Below are 18,952 nucleotides of genomic sequence, written 5' to 3' on the forward strand. Positions count from 1 at the left end.
GGGGGCCTACACCGGCCCCGGCCTCCTCGGGGCATCGTGCCGCCGGCCCTGGTGTTACAGCCACAGGCCAGTACCGTGGGGTCATACCTAAAGTCTCACTCATAAAGGGTTAAGACAGGTGTTTGATTGTTTTGTTTTGTTTTTTTGGGGGAGGGGGTGTGTGGGGGGTATAAATAATCCCACACAAGTGCCCACCCTCTGCCCGTTCCCCATCCCTCCACACAGGCCTCTGAGTCGGGAGGTGACTGCTGGGGCTCAGTCTTAACACTTGCAGTGAAATGGAGACATAAAACAAGAGGCAGCAAATCTGTCTGCACATACCCAGCCTCAAAAGTGACCTGCAGGTGTCAAAAATGTTAAACAGTACTGATTTAGAAACCTTGGAGTGAACGGCTGTACAGAGTCAGGCAGGAAATAGAGCCCCTGAAAGATCTGCATGACCAACTGACAGAGGGTAACTGCTCTGAACTCCGAGTGGCCTAAAAGAATCTCATTTTATATAGTTTTTAAACTAACACCAGCCACAAGTATTGTTCCTTGAACCTGAGTTTTAAGCAAGCTCTTGGCTTATTGAGCTCATTATTCAAAGAACTACCCAGACTTGGTGGACTAGATCCTTCTGCAGGGTTAGTTCATAAGCCAGACCTATTCTTAGATCCTCCCTCCTCTGCCAGGCTTCATTTAGATATGGAGCTACACAACATAAGGATCCTTGCTTAGCAATGACTATACAAAATGCCTCCTTTTACTGAAATAGCTAATCTCTTCAAGTGATTAATTTTGAGTGCGACTTTCATAGCATAGAAGCAGTGACAGGAGAATAGTCCTGTGTTTGAAATGGGGAATATATGAGAACGCTGCAACATGGAACAGGAGGGCCCTGACATCAGCTTCTAAGAAAACTCCGTTCCAATTCAAATGCCAAAGCAGCCAGATCTGAGAAACAACCAGCTTGAGCACACCCCATCCAGGCTTTCTTCACACGTCTCAGAAAGGGAAATACTAAGTGCTCTGTACTTGGAAAGCCCAAGCTCAGGGAGGCGGGCTAAGCCCCTCAAAACCAGGGCCTAACAGCTTAGTGAGGTCTGAAGGTAAAGCAACCCTGGTCGTATGCTGGGAAGAGCAATTTAATAAATCCCTTGGCATGTAGAATACCGCCACCTCCAGGGTGGAAGATACATGACAGCCAACCATGTTGTAAAAACCTGCACAGCAAACACAGTACTCGCAAATTATAATGAAGAGGTACTAGAAAGATAGCACAGAGCATGAGTTTGGCCAGGACTTGCGAGCTCCAGGAGGGCAGCACTGGACTGACATCCTGTGTGTCTGCCTATGAAGAAAATACAGCTGTTCTTTTTAGCTTTGAGGGTGAACATAATAGATGTTATCAAGCTTAACTACATGCTACCATGACTGTTATCCTTGTGCATTTGCCTTGGTAAAATCAACATCTGAAAACTAAGCTGTCAATGTTAAAAACTGAACTAGAAGTCTCTGTTATAAAAACTGCTGAGGGAGGGAAAGAAGGTGTATGGCCAAGGGCAGACCTGAACTGCCTTAATTGGTAAAACTATCACAAGTGTTCTTCAGGTTGAGTTTTAGGTTTTTAAGTTTCCCCACCAGGCAGACCCAGGATATCCAAAGCAAGTGATACCATATATTCCATATCTAACTCATGAAAACAATTTAAACTGTTAAGAAAATCTCATGGGTTTATTGTGTAATGTAGCATTGAAACATCTGAACAAATCATTATCTGGGCTGTACAGGCTGCTGTTCTTTCATTTCTTTGGGTTATAGAGCATCTTGTCAGTACATAAACAACAACCTTTTGCATCATAAATTCTTTCCGAGGCATGCTGGTACAACACAAATTTCTCTTGTCAAATGCAGCTAAGTCTAACTTCCAAACATCATGCACAAGAAACTCATCTAGTGACAATGTAAACTCAGCAGAAGGGCAGGTCACAGGTCTTGCTCGCTCACGCTCTGCAGTGCTGCAGGTTTGTGTATGATATTTGGAATGTTCCGTGAATGTGAATAATACCAGTAAGAGGAGAGAAGAAAAAAAAAAAAGCATGGGTGCCTCGGGGTTGCCATCTCAGCCAAAGTTGTGCAATGCTAGCCTGAACATGTCATTGGTGCAAACCCAGGCATCATTGATGTTCTTTAATAGAAATATCTGGTGGAATCCCATGATAGGATCTTCATCAGCCTGTAGAAAGAGATGAAAAAAAAAGTTCAAAAAGCAATCTTTGAGAAATGTATTCCAAAACTCAACATTAGCTTTTAAGTTGTCTTATTGTAACAGTGATATCACATGCTGTAAAATGCATAGTACCTCAAGAGACACTAACACACCCAGAGGTTCTGTTCCAAGGTGCTTTGCAGACAAACACCTAGGGCCCAATAACACAGAAATCCTGCAGCAGCATCCAAAGTTGGGGTTTTCTGGAAGACTTGCAGACATCTCATTCCAGAGGCTTTACAACACTGGTAAGAGCATGCCCACCTCAGTGTTTAATAACAAATTTTCTCTGGGCCTTGCCCAGGAACCAAGCATAAAACAACATGTTTCAAAATTAGTTTTTAGCTGCTGTACTTTGGATTGATGACAGAAGGGAGTTTCTGCAGAAGTTAGTATCAACAATATTGCCTGAATGATTTGGACTTTTGAATAGTGATAGGGACTTTTAAGTGTCTTCCCAGCTGCCCAGCAATGTAGTAGTACTTGCCACTTCCAGTGTTCAGAACAGCTCAAAGGGAGCAAAGTATTTGTTGTAGCTGTGACAAGATGTTCTTTGCAGCAGTGCCTTAACTCCTGTCTCGGACAATTCTTCTAGGTGCACTACTACAGTGCCTGCATTATAGTTACTACATTACTACAAAAGTAGAAAACAGTATTCGAGGGAAACTAGTTCTCCCACCTAACATTTACCAGTCTCCTCAGAGGCATCATGCAGGAATTAAAGCCTCAAAATAAGATAAATGATTCCCAAGTCAGCTGGAAATCACACAACAGGATTTAATCTGAACAGCACACAGGACCAAGCTACAAACTAATCTTCTGATACTGATCACAGTGTATTTAATTCAGCATTTTTGGAGGATTTTAGGCTCTATTCTTTCAGCACATGGCAATTCAGCTTCAGAAAAGGGGGAAAATGCATTAAAAAACACATTAAAAAGCAGCAGCCAGAGTAGCACATGAAAAAGGCTGTTGAAGTGCTGAATGTTTATTTGCAATGCTCTGCTGCTGTCCACCAAGAAGAGCAAATGAAAAGGTCGAAGAGCAAAGCAGATTACAAAATAAACAACAACAAAAAAAATCTTTAAAGTAATATTCGTCTAAGTGATAAATTGACTGTGAAACTGAGGAGCAACTTGCTAAGGATGTGAGTTATATCACAAAACAGCAAGTCTGCCAGAGCACTGGTAGGATCAAGTCCGTGTAAAGCAGCATTCAACTCCAAAACCACCACAAGGATTTCACAGTGACAACTGCCTAGGAAATAAAATGGTGTAGATCAAGTGTAGTTTCAGAAAGCGTATTCTAGCTAATTCACAGAAGAAAAAACCCAAAAGGGCCCTAGGTTAGCTATGGCCTCTCAGGAAAGTAATACCAAAATCATGATAGGCAATTCTTTTTTGTTTTTTAAGCCAGCTCAGAGCTCAAGGCAAGCAGTGTTAGCAGTTATTAGGAAAGGAAGAGAACCAAAACCCACAAGTAAGCAACTGAATTAAATGCACAGAGAACACTCATATTAAACCCTGCATGCACTTATTTTTTTAATCAAAAAATAAAATCGCAGAATAGGGAAAGGACAGAGAAGGGCAAGAAAAAAGAGCCAGCTACAAGACAGCTTCCTACTGAAAAAAGTAAATTGAGTATGAATCTCTAGCTTGCAAAAAAAATGTGATCAGGGTGGGGAGAATGGACAAGATATCAAATTACTGTAGAACAATAAAGGACAAAGTGAATGAGGAAACTTACTACAGTCAGAAATTAAGGTGGCAACAAGTAAAGCCAGAAGTACGAACAATGCCAAGTGTTCAGTAGACGAATGAAAAAAAATTTCAAGCAAGGCAAGTGCCAATAAAGTCACTGTTCAACAGGCTGACAAACTGGGCAGCTTTTTGTAACATCAGTATACACTTTATTTGGCATTAGGCAGAGGCACCATAATAATCAGTATTGTGTGAACTACCCAGTAATTATGCTGGATTAGACAAACTGTCCATCTAGTTCATTAGCACATATGACAGCAGTCGTGCCAGTTATTTCAAGGGAAGTATTATTACATCTGCCCAGAAAAGATGCTTGCATATCCATGCTGATGTGGTGGCCTGTGCACCAAAACTCAGGGATTTATGCCTTTTCAAGCTCTCCCTAGGTATCAAACACAACACTTACATCCTAGTATGGGTTGTAGTTGGCAGGTTCCCAGACATGAAGGAATCTTAAAGAAAACTGAGTAGCATCAGAGCACCGCACATTAAAGTTTGACATATGACTTTGTAAAGCATCTTATGATGCTATCCCTTTTGACTAAGTTGGAATGAATTTGTATTTGTGTCAGTTCCTTTCTAATGATTAAACCAGCCAGGCAGAATCATTTCAGTTTGAATCCACTTCTAATCACAACTATTAATAGGCATTTAGTATACTCTCAGTTGCCCTATGGTCTCCTCAGGTCACGGAGGCATCTATTACAAGTTGCATAAGTAGTTTTCACACCAAATTTGAGCATGTCATTACTGAAATGAGTACACTTTATAAATATGCTTCTGGAAAAAAGAGATATCACCACCAGCCTAGTTTTAGTGTAGGTTTCCTCTATTTCTGATAAGCCTAGCTGCACTGCAGCTCTTAGTGCTTTGGCTTGACGAGTATTTCCTTCTTTCTTACACAATTTGGGATGGACACATGAAAAAAGATTAAAAGAAAATGAAGTCTTCCCCAAGAACTTGTAGTTGTACAGATGGCAAATTCCTACAATGAACCCACACATTATGGCTTTCTTTTATTCCTTTCATGTTATGTCTTCAAATGATAGAGGAGTGGTACACTTTAAAAACAAGGAAAGTCCTAGGCTATATTTAAGACAAAGTAATTTATAGTCCATTCCCAAAATTCTGAGTATGTCCTATTAACACACAGCAAAGACCCACAGGTGAGTGACTTGAGAAGCTCTAAGGCACAGACTAATCCTATCCCATTTTATTTTGGATCTTCGTCACAGCCCAGATGACATCACTGAAACTTTACTTTCCACTCCAAATTCAGCTATGTCCAACTCAAAATTTGCATTCCAGATGTGAGCCTAGGCTTGAAACACAGGGGCTTTGTTTTCCGTACAAAGCTTTCCTTTATGCAGTTAAAATTGTTTCATGACATCCTTGAGTTAATTTTTTTTTTTTTTTTTTTTTTTTTTTTTTTTTTGATTGGAAGGATCCTCTGGTTTCCAGTCCAGCCTCACGATCACAGCAGCACTACCGGCAGCACTGCATTAGCCACAGTTTTGTGGTCTTCCAAGCCTCCAAGAATGAAGGTTTTACAATGTGTCTGAGCAACATTTCCCAGGGTTTCAACCTTCTGGCAGGAGAATGGGGGAAAACCAAAACAACCCCAAAACACAACCTTGTGTCCAATCTGACCATCTCAAGTTATGGTTTACAACCACTGTCCCTTGTTACACTGTCTAGCACCACCAAGAAGATTTTACTTTCAGGTTGTTGAAGTACTCAATGATTTTCCACCCACACTTCAGGCAGATTGTCTTCATCCACTTCCTCTTACATCTCAAGCTCTTGAACATTGGCAAACTTGGCAGGTTTTTAAGCTCTCCCAGTTTTTCTACCTCCCTTCTGACCTGGAGGCTCAAAACCATAGAAACACCTCAGCTCACAGAACCATGGGTCATGTCAGAATATTAGATGCAAAACTTAGTAGAAAACCACTTTTCTCCTCTTGTCTGGTCAGAGACAGTTTTACTCTTTCACCAGCAGCACCCCACAGCAACTGTTGACTGAACTGCAGGCTCGCAGCTATCCTCATCTCAAAGGAAAAACTAATTACTTAAGGTAACAAGTCCTTTCAGATGCTGAGCCTCATTTAACAGGCTTTAAGCAATGCTTTCAGTGTTCAGCATGCATTACAAAGACATCCAGTGATCTCAATTGCAAATTTCCTTTCCCTTTTAAGACTATGAAGCACCACATAACAATTAGTTATTCGCAATCAATTCTACAACAATCACTTCAAAATTCACACTGTCTCAGGGAGAGCCACAGATCTGCCACATTGCTCCAAGAACTGCACACGCCACAGCCATGCTTCTCAGCAGAGCTCAAGCGCCAGAAGAGGGAGAAGAGAGCACTCCTTACTCAACCAGGACAGCGAAGACTGCATGGAAGAGAGGTAAGGCAGAGGGTTAAACGTTGTGGAGGGCTAGCCTGAAGACTTCATTTGTGCACACCCAGGCACCTTGAAAACTTTTCAACAAAAAGGTTTGGTGGAAGCCTAGAACCTGGTCATCATCTGCCTGAGCATGACAGGAGAAATACGTTACTAGGTGAAGCACACTGAAAATACTGGGTGACATTTTGGATGAACATTGGCAAAGTAGCATCACACCAAATGAAACTCACTCCTAAAGGCTTAAACTGATTCTTATTCTTTCTAATTGAAGGAAGCAAGCATGCACCCAGACAACAAATAGCAATAAAAAATGGTAATAGAATAAGGAGAGGTCTATTTATTATACCTCCACAAATGATAAAAAAACACATTACTACCTATCCCAGCATCCATTAAAGAGGATCTTTCATATGTTTACTTGTAAATATGCTTTTCAGTGAAAGCAATTACTTTCTGCCAGCAAGTTAAAACCTCTCTAGTGACATTCACCCTACCTATATACTGTTATTCTCCAACATCTTCTCCAAGAAGCTGTTGTGATTATTCTACTGCAAAAGATGTTGTTGCTTTTATTTACAGTTCATATTGGTGTTTGCATGCTGGGCTGTAGACTAGAACAGCACAGAGGCAGACACGTCCTGCCCTTGTCACAGGGCAGTAATGATTTCTACTGATCCCAGGTAAATCCGCCTCCGGCAGGGGAGGCCAAAGGCTTAAAACGACCCAAACCTGGGAGTTTACTTAAGGCATAATACTCTGGTAAAGGAAATAGAGTTTGACAGTAATAGTCCTTGGCCCCATTATTTCTTCAGAACTATTCTTGTACAGTTAAGAGGAGAGCTGAAGCTTTGAGACAATTTGTTAACAGCTCACCCCATAGCATACACAGGGAGAAGATTTTTCTGCTTTTTTTTATTTTTCCCTAAAATAAAAAGATCAAAATATAATGGTTTAAGGAAGAAACACAAAATGTGCCCAGCTCGATTAAGTTAGTTAGTTTCCACCTAACTTTTGGCAGTAGCAATTCAAGCAACTAAGGCCTCAGAAAATCTCTTTAATTATAATGCCAAGAATGACTTAGAAAGGGCATGTTACAGGTATTTTAGCATTATTTTGTTGAATTACTCTATTAAAAGCACTATGCGTGCTCCTTCATTACATAAAACAACACAAGTTTTGAAAAACCACAGAGGACTCAAAAGCATATGCATTAATTGTACTGGGCTTTGAAGAATTTGGCTCACAGATGCATAAAAAGGATAACTGAATAGCAAGCACAAAGCATGGCTTTTCCCTTCAAACCCTGCTACCGATGGCCTTGAAAGTGCCCTTCCTTGTTCAAATTTCTCTAGTTTCCCTCAAGACCAACAGATGTGAGCTATGCAGAACAGCCACACCATGAAGGTGGCAACCTTTATATAAAATGAAGTATGCCACTCCATATTTGTGTGTTAAAGCGTACCCCATTCAACTGAAGCTCTAGATGAGCCACTTGTTAAAATGCACTAACTGAACCCAGTTTTTCTCACTGTACTGTATCGAGAACAGCACTGAACCACATTAAAATGGCTGTCAACACATATGTATTAACATGAGAAAGTATTCTCTACATATGCAAACCAGGTTCATGTACTGGCCAAAATAGTTACTGTATGTGTCACACCACAGACTGCTAAATCTGCCCACCTGTGTAAGTATCACACAAGGCAGAAGCAAGAAGTCAAATTCTAAGATGACTTTGACTTTGGAGACACTTCTTCAGTGAGGAACAGCATTCCCAGGCATTAAAATGTGATTTTTATTTTTTTTTTTTTAAGCTAAGGTTGGAGACATATACACTTGTAGCATGAAAAAACATTGCATCTCCTACTAAAAGTTCACAAACAAGTTGGATTTGATCATTAATACAGGTGTACTTTACTCCAGTATGTTCTTTCCAAGTACCCAGACGCACTATCACATGATCCCTGAATTATCCAGGGATTTCAGCACACTGAAATTATTCAGAGGATAAAAACGGCACCGTAAGAAATACTACTTCTATCCACGTGTGATAAGTTTTAAGCCCTGCCGTGACTGGAGACCACATTGCCGTTGTCCCTCCCCCACCCTTGGACACAAGTAGGGCACAAACCCTGGGTTAAAATAAGAAGAAATTTAATACAACAGTGTAATAAACAATCTGAACAACAACAGTAGCAATGATAACAACAATAAACAGCAATAACAGTAAACAAGACAAAAGATACACAGAGAAATACCGCAATGGATACAGACAGCCCATTCCACATGCTCCCCGTGACCCAAGCCACACAGGAAAGCTTCCTGCGCTGCCACAGGACCTGACATCAGCATGGTATGAATAACCCAGCTGAAGATCCCTTCCCCCTCCCTTCTAGGGAAACCTAAACCTATCCTAGCTGAACCAGGACACCATGATATTCATAAGAAGCTCCTGGACTGCATCTACAACCCTAACGACCAGACTAAAGCATGAAAAAACCCAAAAGCTTTACAGAATCTTTAAGAACTTGGTATCTTGCCACAGGATTCAACACAACCACTGTTGCAAGCTGTGATCTGTTTGATGATTATGCAGTAACCTCAAAAACTGTGCAAAACCAGGTGAAGATGCGACTGGCCCAAGACACTCAGTCAAAAAGTCTTGGTCACATCACTGAGTTTTGAGCATACCCAAGAGTAAAACAGATGAGAGCAGCATGTCTGACTTCATAGCTGTCCTGCAATTCAGTGCTTTCTATGGCCACGTGCAGCTGCCTTTCCTCAACAGAGTGTGTGCATGTGGGACTGAGCAACAAGAAAGCTGGAATCCAACTTGCAGCTAGGAAGCAGGAGCAACTTTAATGAGAGCCAAAACTATCCATGTTAGGCTTAGAAGTGGATGCAAAATACTGGGAACTGCTTTTCTCAACTGGCCAGCCCAGAACAATTAAGAACAATAATTAACAGCTAAGCAAGCAGATTCAAATTTGCAGTCCTATGTTTGCTTAGTTAACAAGACAGTCAGTGGAAGTTTGAATGTTTTGATACCAGTGGTGCCACATTCAGAGTTAATAGAAAAAGGAAACTTAAACAGCTATTTTAAAAGAAACCGGGTTCAAGTAACTCTAAAGGCTGGATGGCTTTAGAGTCATGACTTGACCTGGCTGGACCAAACCTTGACAAAACTAACTCTGATAATTATAACTATTGCTCTTTTACTTTCACAGTTAAACGAAGACTGCCCACTGTGAGCAAGCTGTGCCTCCAGCTGACTTTACATATAGGATATTTTTTGCAGATTCCAGGACAACTTCTTTCATTAATAAGTAGTCTCATTAATTTACAAGTCTTTGGCCCTGGCATATTGAGATGCAACATTTCCTCAAAAGAACAAGAGACTGACTAAGTTTACACAGTTCACAACAATGTAATCATACTACAGCCTAAAAAATAATCTGATTTCTTCATAAGAAGGAGCTGTTTCAACAGTTTCTGAATTCGGAGGCAATACGCCCATTGCTGAAACAGTTTTAATTACGGAGGTACTGGACTACATTGACACCAGGACTGTGTTCTTGTGTCCTGTGACAGCAAAGAAAAAACATGGTCTTACTGAAGTGTTGTCAGCTAACAAAAAAAGCCTGCTAAATCACAGCTCAATGCTTATGCTACATCAAAGAGCAGCTAAGATGCACTTATGTTGCTCAAGAACATTGTAATGATGCTTATGAGTGCAACTGAGGAAGAGAAGTATCTATGCTTCTGAAGCCCCTATGATATTTTTATGCATAGTAAAAAACATAGTACTCTGCTTGGCAGGAACATATGACTATCAAATTACAGGTATTTTACCTAGTGCAAATTATCTGAAGGGATGGGCAGTTTCTTGACAGTCTTGAACAGCAGAAGGATGACATCCCAGTGCAAGCTTACCAGTGCTCCTTCCGCACCCAAGAGAGCATTTTAATATTTTCTGATATCGGATGATTTAGAATCCTGTAAAATCTAAGACCTAAGCTTTTGTTAACCTGTAATAGAAAGAGTTTACCTTAAGCTGTCCCACTACCATACTGAGTATACAGCTGTCAGGTGTAGGTTGGTGGTCTTGTGCTGTGATGCTGTGTTGTATTTTTTGGAAAGGGAGGCTCTACAACAAAAAGAAAGTAAAATAAGGCAGTGTACAGTCATTGCATTATTAACTTACAAAACAAAGATTGAGCAAATCTAACATGAAGTGTTAAGATTATTTTGGTAATACTGCATGGAGAGTTGTTGCAACTCAGGCTAGGTTGAGCGTAACAGTTGTGTTGTTCAAGCACAGAGATATGTAATAACAACATCACTGTATACATTGAGCAGTACCTCTTCCTAGTCTAATTATGCTTCAGTTCATCTACAAGCTGAAAGTTCCTGTGATGAAGGCACAAAGCTTCTCTTCTCTGAACAGTGTCAAAAGATTGTTCACCAGACAACTTCAAATTTGTTTCTTTAAACGTCTATGAATACAAAGGAATGATGGCTGACCAAGAACTAGTGTTTAGGTCTTGAAATCCACATATCCACCTTTCCCTTTTTTCTTTCCTTGATAACAGCACCTGAAGGGAACAAACACAGCAACACCATCTTGCCATGTACCAGGCCAGAGATGGGGAAAAGGAGGAGGAGATCAGAAGCACACATATTGAAAAGAAAAAGCTTTCCATGCTCATGTAGCAGATGTGAGTACCAGTTAAGTGTGTGGGGAACACACCTGGAGAAACAGAAAACATGGGGGAGTAATTCCCCTCTTTCAACTTCAACCACATTCACATTGTAATCATGGACAACTCTGGTGAACATCAAATATCACCCTCGAATCAGAGGCGATCTCAGAGTCTGGCCACACAAATACAATTTTGGCACTGTCCTATCAAAAGCTGTATTAATGCCAGATGCTTCACAAGTGGCAGCTCAGTACAGATGGAGCTCTGAGTGACCACATGGCTGATACCCAGAGCCCATGCACTGCACAGGTGAAATGCTGGGGTTTCAACCCCAAGCCCCAAATTAATGTTGACATGTGTGTGATTCCCACAGCCCTTCCCAAAGGGGGGTGAGTTTACCTTTAGGCTTCCCTCCAGGGTGGTGCCAGCCTGGCAGACAGAGCCATTGGGTAAAGGAGCCCCAGGTGTCTGCAGTCAGTAACCCAAGGTCAGTGTCCCACTGAGGGATAAAAGCTGGGACCCCTTGCAGGCAGGGGCAGTGTCTGTCTGTGAGGTGGATGTCCTGTGCAGAGTTCCCTGTTGGGGAAGGACCTCCTGCCTCCCTGGGACTGGGCTCCAGCCAGGTCTGGCTGTAGTAAACATGGGCTGTGTAGAGATTCATGTGGTTTCCTTGGTCTTGTGTATTTGGCTTGTTGACTCGGTTGTCTCCCATCCCATCTATGGTAGACTGCATTTCACCATCTATTCCACCCATTGTTGGTCATGCAGTGTCATTGTTGGGGGTCAGTGGGGTTGATGTCAATTATGTATAATCTGACTTGTTTGTACCCACAGCACTCACCCATGTACTGACCGTGTCCTTCACGCTAGGCCTAATAATTGGCAAAACAACAGGACAGCAGCATGTGGTCTTTTAAACCTCAGGTTGTACTTTGATGACTTTGCTTCATTTCCCTGATTTGTTAAACAGTTTGAGGCAGACCCAGACAGGTACTTTAACAAGTTCTGCATTTCACTCTAGTGGAAGGAGCCTGAAAGACTTCCTAGAAGGCCTAGGTACAAGAGCAGGCGACATGAGTCCTTCTGTCAAGGATGGGAAGTACAGTCCTGGCTCTCCAATCATAAAGCTCCAGAAAGAATACCAGGAATCCTTAGATGACAGAGAACACAGAAACCTGGGGCAGCAAAGAAAGCATACAGAGCAGCCCCCAAATCAGAGGGACACTATTCAAGAACACTCTCTAATAAAGCCTGCAGCACTTCCTCTTGACTGGGAGAACAATCCCAATCTCCTATAAAGTGCAAAGTGCACCAACTGGTTTGTGATATGGAATAGACACTTAGTAACAAAAAAAAATAAAATCCAGAGCAGTCTTTCCTGAACTACCAGCAGAGTGTTTTCCAGGGTCACCACCCCAAACTTGAACATGCAGTGTGCCTGCACAAACATAGGCTGGGACATTTCACAAAAGAATACTATGAAGTCTGGTCTCACCTCAGCACAACAGCTTCTTGTTGAACAAGTCCTACAAGAAGAGTTTCTTGAAAAGGCAGAGGGATGAAGGGGAATGAACGTGGTTGTATCCAGAACCCAGCTTTCAGTGTGACAAGATGCCCATGAGACACGGTGAGACTGAGGAGAGAAAACAGGCAGGAAGGAAAGGCTTCAGAGTCAAGAGCTCTGCAAAATGGTGACAAGGAAGAGACACAGCTGGATAAGACAGTGCCTGTTTCAAGTACCTAACTGTCACCTTCAGAGAAAAAGGCCCCAAAGGTTGGCCAGCTGAGTGAGCTACTCATGGGATGCAGTGGGGGAAATCCCACCAGAAAGAGTAGGGTCAGTTGACAGGAAAGATCATTGATTTTTAGGACAGACAGAAGCCACCTCAAAAGGATGGTTGCTTGTAGTCATCCATCTGTACTTGAGAGAAGCATTTCTTGATATGAAGAGTACAGTAAAGGTGACTAACAAGTGAGAAGCCACACAACCATCAAGGCTTTTAGTGTACTTTGACGCTAAAACTCGTCTGGGCTTTCACTACCAAAACCATGGAAACCTCCTTTAAGTCAGGTAAAAGAAATTCTGCAAGAATAAAGTAAAGTAGCTTAAGCTCACTCCTGGCAGCACAAAGCTACCTGTCCCAGCTTTCTCCTTGGTCCAGGAAGTTTGCAGAATAACAGGATTATCTCAGATGCTCAATGTAAATCAGTTGCCCCCTGATTAGGGCAGGCACTATTTGAAACAACTCTTAAATCCAGCACCAATTAAGGCAGAACGAACAAGTGTCAAGTCCCATTCTGTAACAACATGCAGGTGCACCGGTGCTGACAAAGCAATGTCTTCACAACCCTGCCCTACTGTGTTAGCCTTGTCTGACAGAGGACATTGAAAAGGTGCCATAGCTTTGTTACACAGCAGAGAATTTGCTGTAAAAGAAAATCCTGTTCATGGTGCTTGCATTAATTAACCAGCCAGGCACTGAAGAACACCAAGACTGCAGAAGTGCAAAAGAATCTCTGTGTCAAACTTCCACGATCTGCTCAGCTGACTAAGAAGCTCCAGAAGCAGAGAGTAGGTGAGCACATTAAGTAGAAACAGCAAACAGAGCCCCAGTAGCTCTGTGCTGACAGGTATGCTGAAAGATATTAGGGTCACAGTAAGCTGATACAGCCTCATAACGAGCCATGGCAGTGTAAGAGCATGGAGTAATTTCACTCCCTTTCTTCCTTACTTTAAGCAGATGGGTACAAGTCAGAAAAGTTTCCCTGAGGCAAAGTAACATGCCTTCACTCACCAAACAAGACTTTGCAGCAGGCACATGAATCCAGAAAGTCCAACTGGTACCACAGACAGGCAAGGTAAAGATGAGTGGGAACAGGGCCGATCTGCACTGGGCCAAATCCAAGGCAATCTGAGACACTGTGGCCAAGCAAATGCTTAGCTGGTTGGGTATCTAAATGGCTGCTAGCCCAGAAGTCTAAAAGAACACCAAGTACACAAACAGGCAACTCTGGAGCTTGAGTATTTCCTTGTCTAGAAGCAAGCTGTTGCAGGCTGTGCTATTTCTGAGGTCTGTGGCCTTCTCAAAGGCAATGCAGACATCTAAAACACAGATCCAAGGGCAAACCTCAGCCTTCACTGTTAAAGATGTCCTGGGTGAAAGCAGTGATACCAAAACACAAGAGCAGTAGCTGTGCAACAAGACAAGCATCCAAGTTAAGATGGTGTATCTGCTCTGAGCAGAATATTGAGGACCTAAAGAATGCCCTCCGTGTGTCTTGCAAGAGAAAAACTTTTTAGTCTCATGACAGGTTTATAAAGACACTCAGTTTTATAACAGAATCATGGATTTATTCAAAAGATAAAATTTCTCCAAGTTTAACTAAATGAACATGGTGATTCAGTCTCTATACAGTAAGAAATGCCTTCCTCTCACTTGCTGACGAAGAAATTCTGGTTTCGAAGTCCTGAAGCATAACTGCTCATATCCGAACAGCTGACTTATGCAAAGTCAGGTCCCCCACTACATAACTTATTTGCAATTTATGTATCAGACAAATTGTTTATTGCAATCATATCTTTAGGCTCTATCACAAGAAGATCCAAATAGCAGGTTTGTTATTGCTACTTCCTTGGCATGCTTTAAAAGAACAATAACCACCTTTCATTCCTCTAGATCACATGGTCAGCTTCTGAACTATACTTTAAAAAAATATAATCAATAATGTCAAATGCAATTGTAGTCACAAAATAACCTTGCAAACTAACGGAGTCAATTAACATGCCACCATGAGAGCCACCGGTGGAACACCCCACTACATAGAATTAAATCACAAGTAACATTTTTTGAAGACCAAAAGTTAGAAGCACAAATCCCATATTCAAGAGTTTTAAACTGCTGATGTCTAACTTAAATTTTCAGAATTTTATTAATCTATAGTATTCAGACTGTTTCCCAAAACATCCAGTAAGGATTACAGACTTACAGAGAGTTTTTCAACAATAGCTGCTTTGCCCTGGAACTGCTGTCCTTCCCACGTAAGGCATGACGCATCAATCTGAGGGCAAAAGAAAAAAAATAAAAAATCACCAACCTGCTTAGGTAACCTGTAAGCAATTCTGGAAAGGCACTTTGTTTACTTGGCATGTATCCTTAGAATCCAGCTCTTTGGAAACTGCCTCAAAGGGAGATGCAAAGAAACCACAAAGAGCAACTGAAATAGTTTGGAATAATCAGTAAGAAATTAAGCAGACTAAATTTCTTTATCATGATTCTACCAGCAAAAGAAAGTTTTTGCCTTTGGATCAAAGTTAGCTTTCAGAAGAAAATAAAGGATACCAAAAAAATAATCCTACAGACACAAAGTCAAGACTGTAGAGAGGCAAAAAATATGCAGAAATATGACAAAATGAGTTGCATCACCAGGGGCTTTTTAACTCTCAGGTACTGATTTAGAGATCTTACACCCAGAAAAGTAGAATGTGCCTCAAAGTGATCAAGGTGCTTCAGCCTACAAACACTTCCAGTACCTGAGGGAGGGCATTCTGAGCATGCTGTGTCATGTGCACAGCAACAGGCAAAAAGCTTTCTATTCAGCTTAGGATACTCTGTTTAAATCAGTCACAATATCCTACTGTTGACATAGCTCTGCCTTCCCAAATCTAGTTTTAAGCCTTGGCAAACAGACCATTTAAATTGGTTTCCACTGAGCTCAAAGTCTGCCTGCTTCCATCTTCAGCACCATCACCCTAATACACAACAGCTCTTCTTGTACATCTTACCACAGATGGCTATTCACTTCCACCTTTTTGAGTTTAAATACCTCCAGGCACACGATTCCCAGCTCTTTCCCATCTACTCTTCAACTCTCACTGAAGCTCTGAATGTCTCAGCAGAAAATGGCAGATCCCAAACTCCATTTGCACGCTCTTTGGTAGATTTTCCAGGCCCTGTTTTTGACCCACACCACATCAAAAAGCCACTTCTTTCAGCCATGCATGCTGTGCTGAACCTGCAGAACTGCCACAACCACTTTAAAAAAGCTTCTGGTCCTCTAGGTATCATCAGAACTAACTATACAGTGCAGCAAGAGCCAAACGAACAAAGAAAGGAACGAGGGGCAACAGCACGAAGCATTTAAGGGTTGCAGATTCAACCAAAAGCAGTATGAAGAGCCTCTGAATACAGTCTTGAGTTCAGACATTTACCTCTTAGGAGGAAATAGACTTAGATTGTGTAATCTCAAGTCACACAACAAGTTCTCTGGCTGACACCACTCACATCTTACATGACACCAACCTGTGACTGACAACTTGAGAAGCCAGGTGATGGTACAGGGAATGAGACTATCCTCTCAAGCATTCCAATTACAGCCTTCAAATATGGAAAGTCACAACAGCAGAGGGGACACAGAACCTGCCTTACTGAATCCACTTCAGCAATCAGCAGGTGAGCACAGTGGTGCAGGATCTTCCTGATGTCTTAAAGAGCAGCAAAGTACAAATTGAGTTGGTAAGGAAATATGCTCTTCCTGAAACACTACAACTTCACATTGTACACAATTAGTGTCCACCTGACCCTGCTATAGGTTACCTCCATAACCACTTGCTGTATCAGCAATCTGGGAGCAACTGCTTCAAGAATGAAAAGCAACCCCTCCTCTATCCCAAAAGCCCTACAGATGAGAAAACAGCATAAAGAAAATGTTTAATTATAAGTAGCCACACACCCAAAGCAGAGAAAAGCAGCAGCTACAGCATCTTCCTGCAAAACAACTGCAGGGGGTTAACTGTAAAAGAAGTCTTTGAATTAGTATTCTAACTCACTTAAGCAATTCACAGCAAAAGTGACTGGCCCAGACCCCTACCTGGAATAGGTGACAAAAGCTCAACAGACTTGGATCACACCACTAAAGGAGAAAACTGAACCTTGCAGTGGAAGTAGCAATACAGGAATGCAAAACATATCCAAGAGCTCCCTGCTGCATTCCCCCATGCTATAGATTTTATTTGCTCCCACAGCATCTCCGAAGACAAAAAGCTCATCGGTAAAAGCGCATTTCTGCAGAACCTCCTTCAAGTTAGACAAGTTGTAACCTTGGTGCATTTTAGCCACACAAAAGAGGGTCCCATCCTCCACAGTTCAGGAACTCCACAAAACAGATACACATCAGTGACCTGTACTCCTGGTGACCTGCATAACAGCTCTCCCAACTACATTTGCATCGGTATCTCCATTGCATGATGAAAGGCAGAAAGACCCTAAGGGTAGAAAAAGCCCAGGAGTTCATTCAGTGGAAGGCCACATTTCCAGGAATTTAAATTAGCCTGTACTTATTGCCAGTCTTCTGAGGATTTAATGTGTTTTGGTAATTATGTGACAGAATATGCTAAGTGCCTTCATATTTAGAGCTGTGGACTGAACACAGGCTCCTTGTTTTTCTTGCATTATAGGCTCTCCGTACACATTTTCTTAGCCAAAATAAGGCAACAATCTACCGGACAGCAAATTCACAACAAGCCAAAGAGCAAATGCTGGTGGACGCTGCTGAGGCATAAGGAGTATCAGATGGTCCTTGTGCAACAGGTTCAATCCTTGGGAGCTTCATGAAACTTCATACAACTCATCCAGCAGATGAAAAACAGGTCAGAAAAACAGGATATGCTGCTAGAAGCATATGTAAGACTCAAGTGTCTTGCTGAAACAAACGCCTCGGCCACCCAGCAGCATTCCTCACCACCAGTAATCAATTCCACACGCAGAGCACTTTGTGTGTTCTGAGGGAGTCTTCCCCCAAAACTAAAAGCTGATGTTTCCTGGGTTTGTTAGTCTTTAATTTTAGAAACCAAATCTACTTTGCCCCAAATAAGGAGCAAAACCCTTATTTCGGAGGAAATTTAAACTGAATTTAGATTTAACAAGTATTTAAACTGGATTCAAAACTTTAAACCTATTTTAATGTTCTGAAAATTAATACATCATAAGATCCAAGAAACACCTGGAAGAACTGCTAAACACAGAGTAGGACTTAAATCACATCGCCCTGCAAGAGGTATCCAAATAAATCCATGCCTGTAAATGAATGGCAAACTAAGGCTAGCATATTTGCTTCTACAGACAATCACAGGATCATCATTAGTCCCCTCCACAAGCCACTGTCTACAGTCAACTGGGGGTTTTATGAGTCTGTCTATAAATAAGGCATACAAAGCTCAAAACAGATGTGAATTGTAAAAGAAATGCAATAAATAAAAGTTGAGTGAGTGTGATTGCTCTGACATTCTGCAGTCAGGATAAAACCCACTATCCCACCCTGTGTATTCCCACACATCAAAATACAGAAACCTAGACAGATAATGGGACAAAGCCCCAGCCCCCTTTTTGTAGATACTTACATATATTGCTCCTAACTGAGTCCTGTCTGCATCAAAAAGCTGGTAGTAATGTTGTACGAAGCTGGACCCAATCTGCTCCCAGATAGGCTTGTCTCCCATTCTGAATCCTCACCTAAAGCCAGTGACTGTAAAACAAACAAACAAATAATCATCAGAAAGATAACACTTGGCTTGAGTATCAAGCATCAGTAAACACAGATTCTCTCAGCTGGCAAGAATTTTTTCTTTGGAAGTAGGACAAATCTCACCTCCGTATCCTAGACTTTTTTGTAAATAAAAATCTTGGATACCAAATGGTTTGATTTCTTATTAAAGCATTTGGTGATTTCTTGAGTTATTTCAGTGCAAGGTCTTAACTTACATACAAAAGTAGAGAACAAGAACAAAAATGAGTCTTACCACCTTATATTAACATACTTCAAAAAT

At 41.5% G+C, this 18,952-nt stretch overlaps 1 protein-coding gene across 1 annotated transcript; it reads right to left on the minus strand.

Moving 5' to 3' along the window:
* Positions 1-1,692: 1,692 nt before the first annotated feature.
* On the minus strand, positions 1,693-18,732 carry NUTF2 (nuclear transport factor 2). The gene is made up of 4 exons (XM_026856699.1): positions 18,527-18,732; positions 15,118-15,189; positions 10,476-10,574; positions 1,693-2,218 (listed from the first exon to the last, which is right to left on the minus strand). The coding sequence occupies exons 1-4, from the start codon at positions 18,623-18,625 to the stop codon at positions 2,105-2,107; spliced, it is 384 nt and encodes a 127-aa protein (XP_026712500.1). The 5' UTR covers positions 18,626-18,732; the 3' UTR covers positions 1,693-2,104.
* Positions 18,733-18,952: the final 220 nt, after the last annotated feature.

The sequence above is a fragment of the Athene cunicularia genome, assembly GCF_003259725.1.
Source record: "Athene cunicularia isolate RWA chromosome 11 unlocalized genomic scaffold, athCun1 chr11_part1, whole genome shotgun sequence".
Taxonomy (NCBI): Eukaryota; Metazoa; Chordata; class Aves; order Strigiformes; family Strigidae; genus Athene; species Athene cunicularia.

What these genes read in the sequence shown, in the direction of transcription:
- NUTF2 (XM_026856699.1), bottom strand. Translation starts at nt 18,625, where the DNA reads ATGGGAGACAAGCCTATCTGGGAGCAGATTGGGTCCAGCTTCGTACAA. An exon ending in CTATTGTTGAAAAACTCTCT is followed by an intron (nt 10,575 to 15,117) that starts GTAAGTCTGTAA and finishes TTTTTGTTGTAG; the next exon opens with AGCCTCCCTTTCCAAAAAAT. An exon ending in TGGTAGTGGGACAGCTTAAG is followed by an intron (nt 2,219 to 10,475) that starts GTAAACTCTTTC and finishes CTCTTTCTACAG; the next exon opens with GCTGATGAAGATCCTATCAT.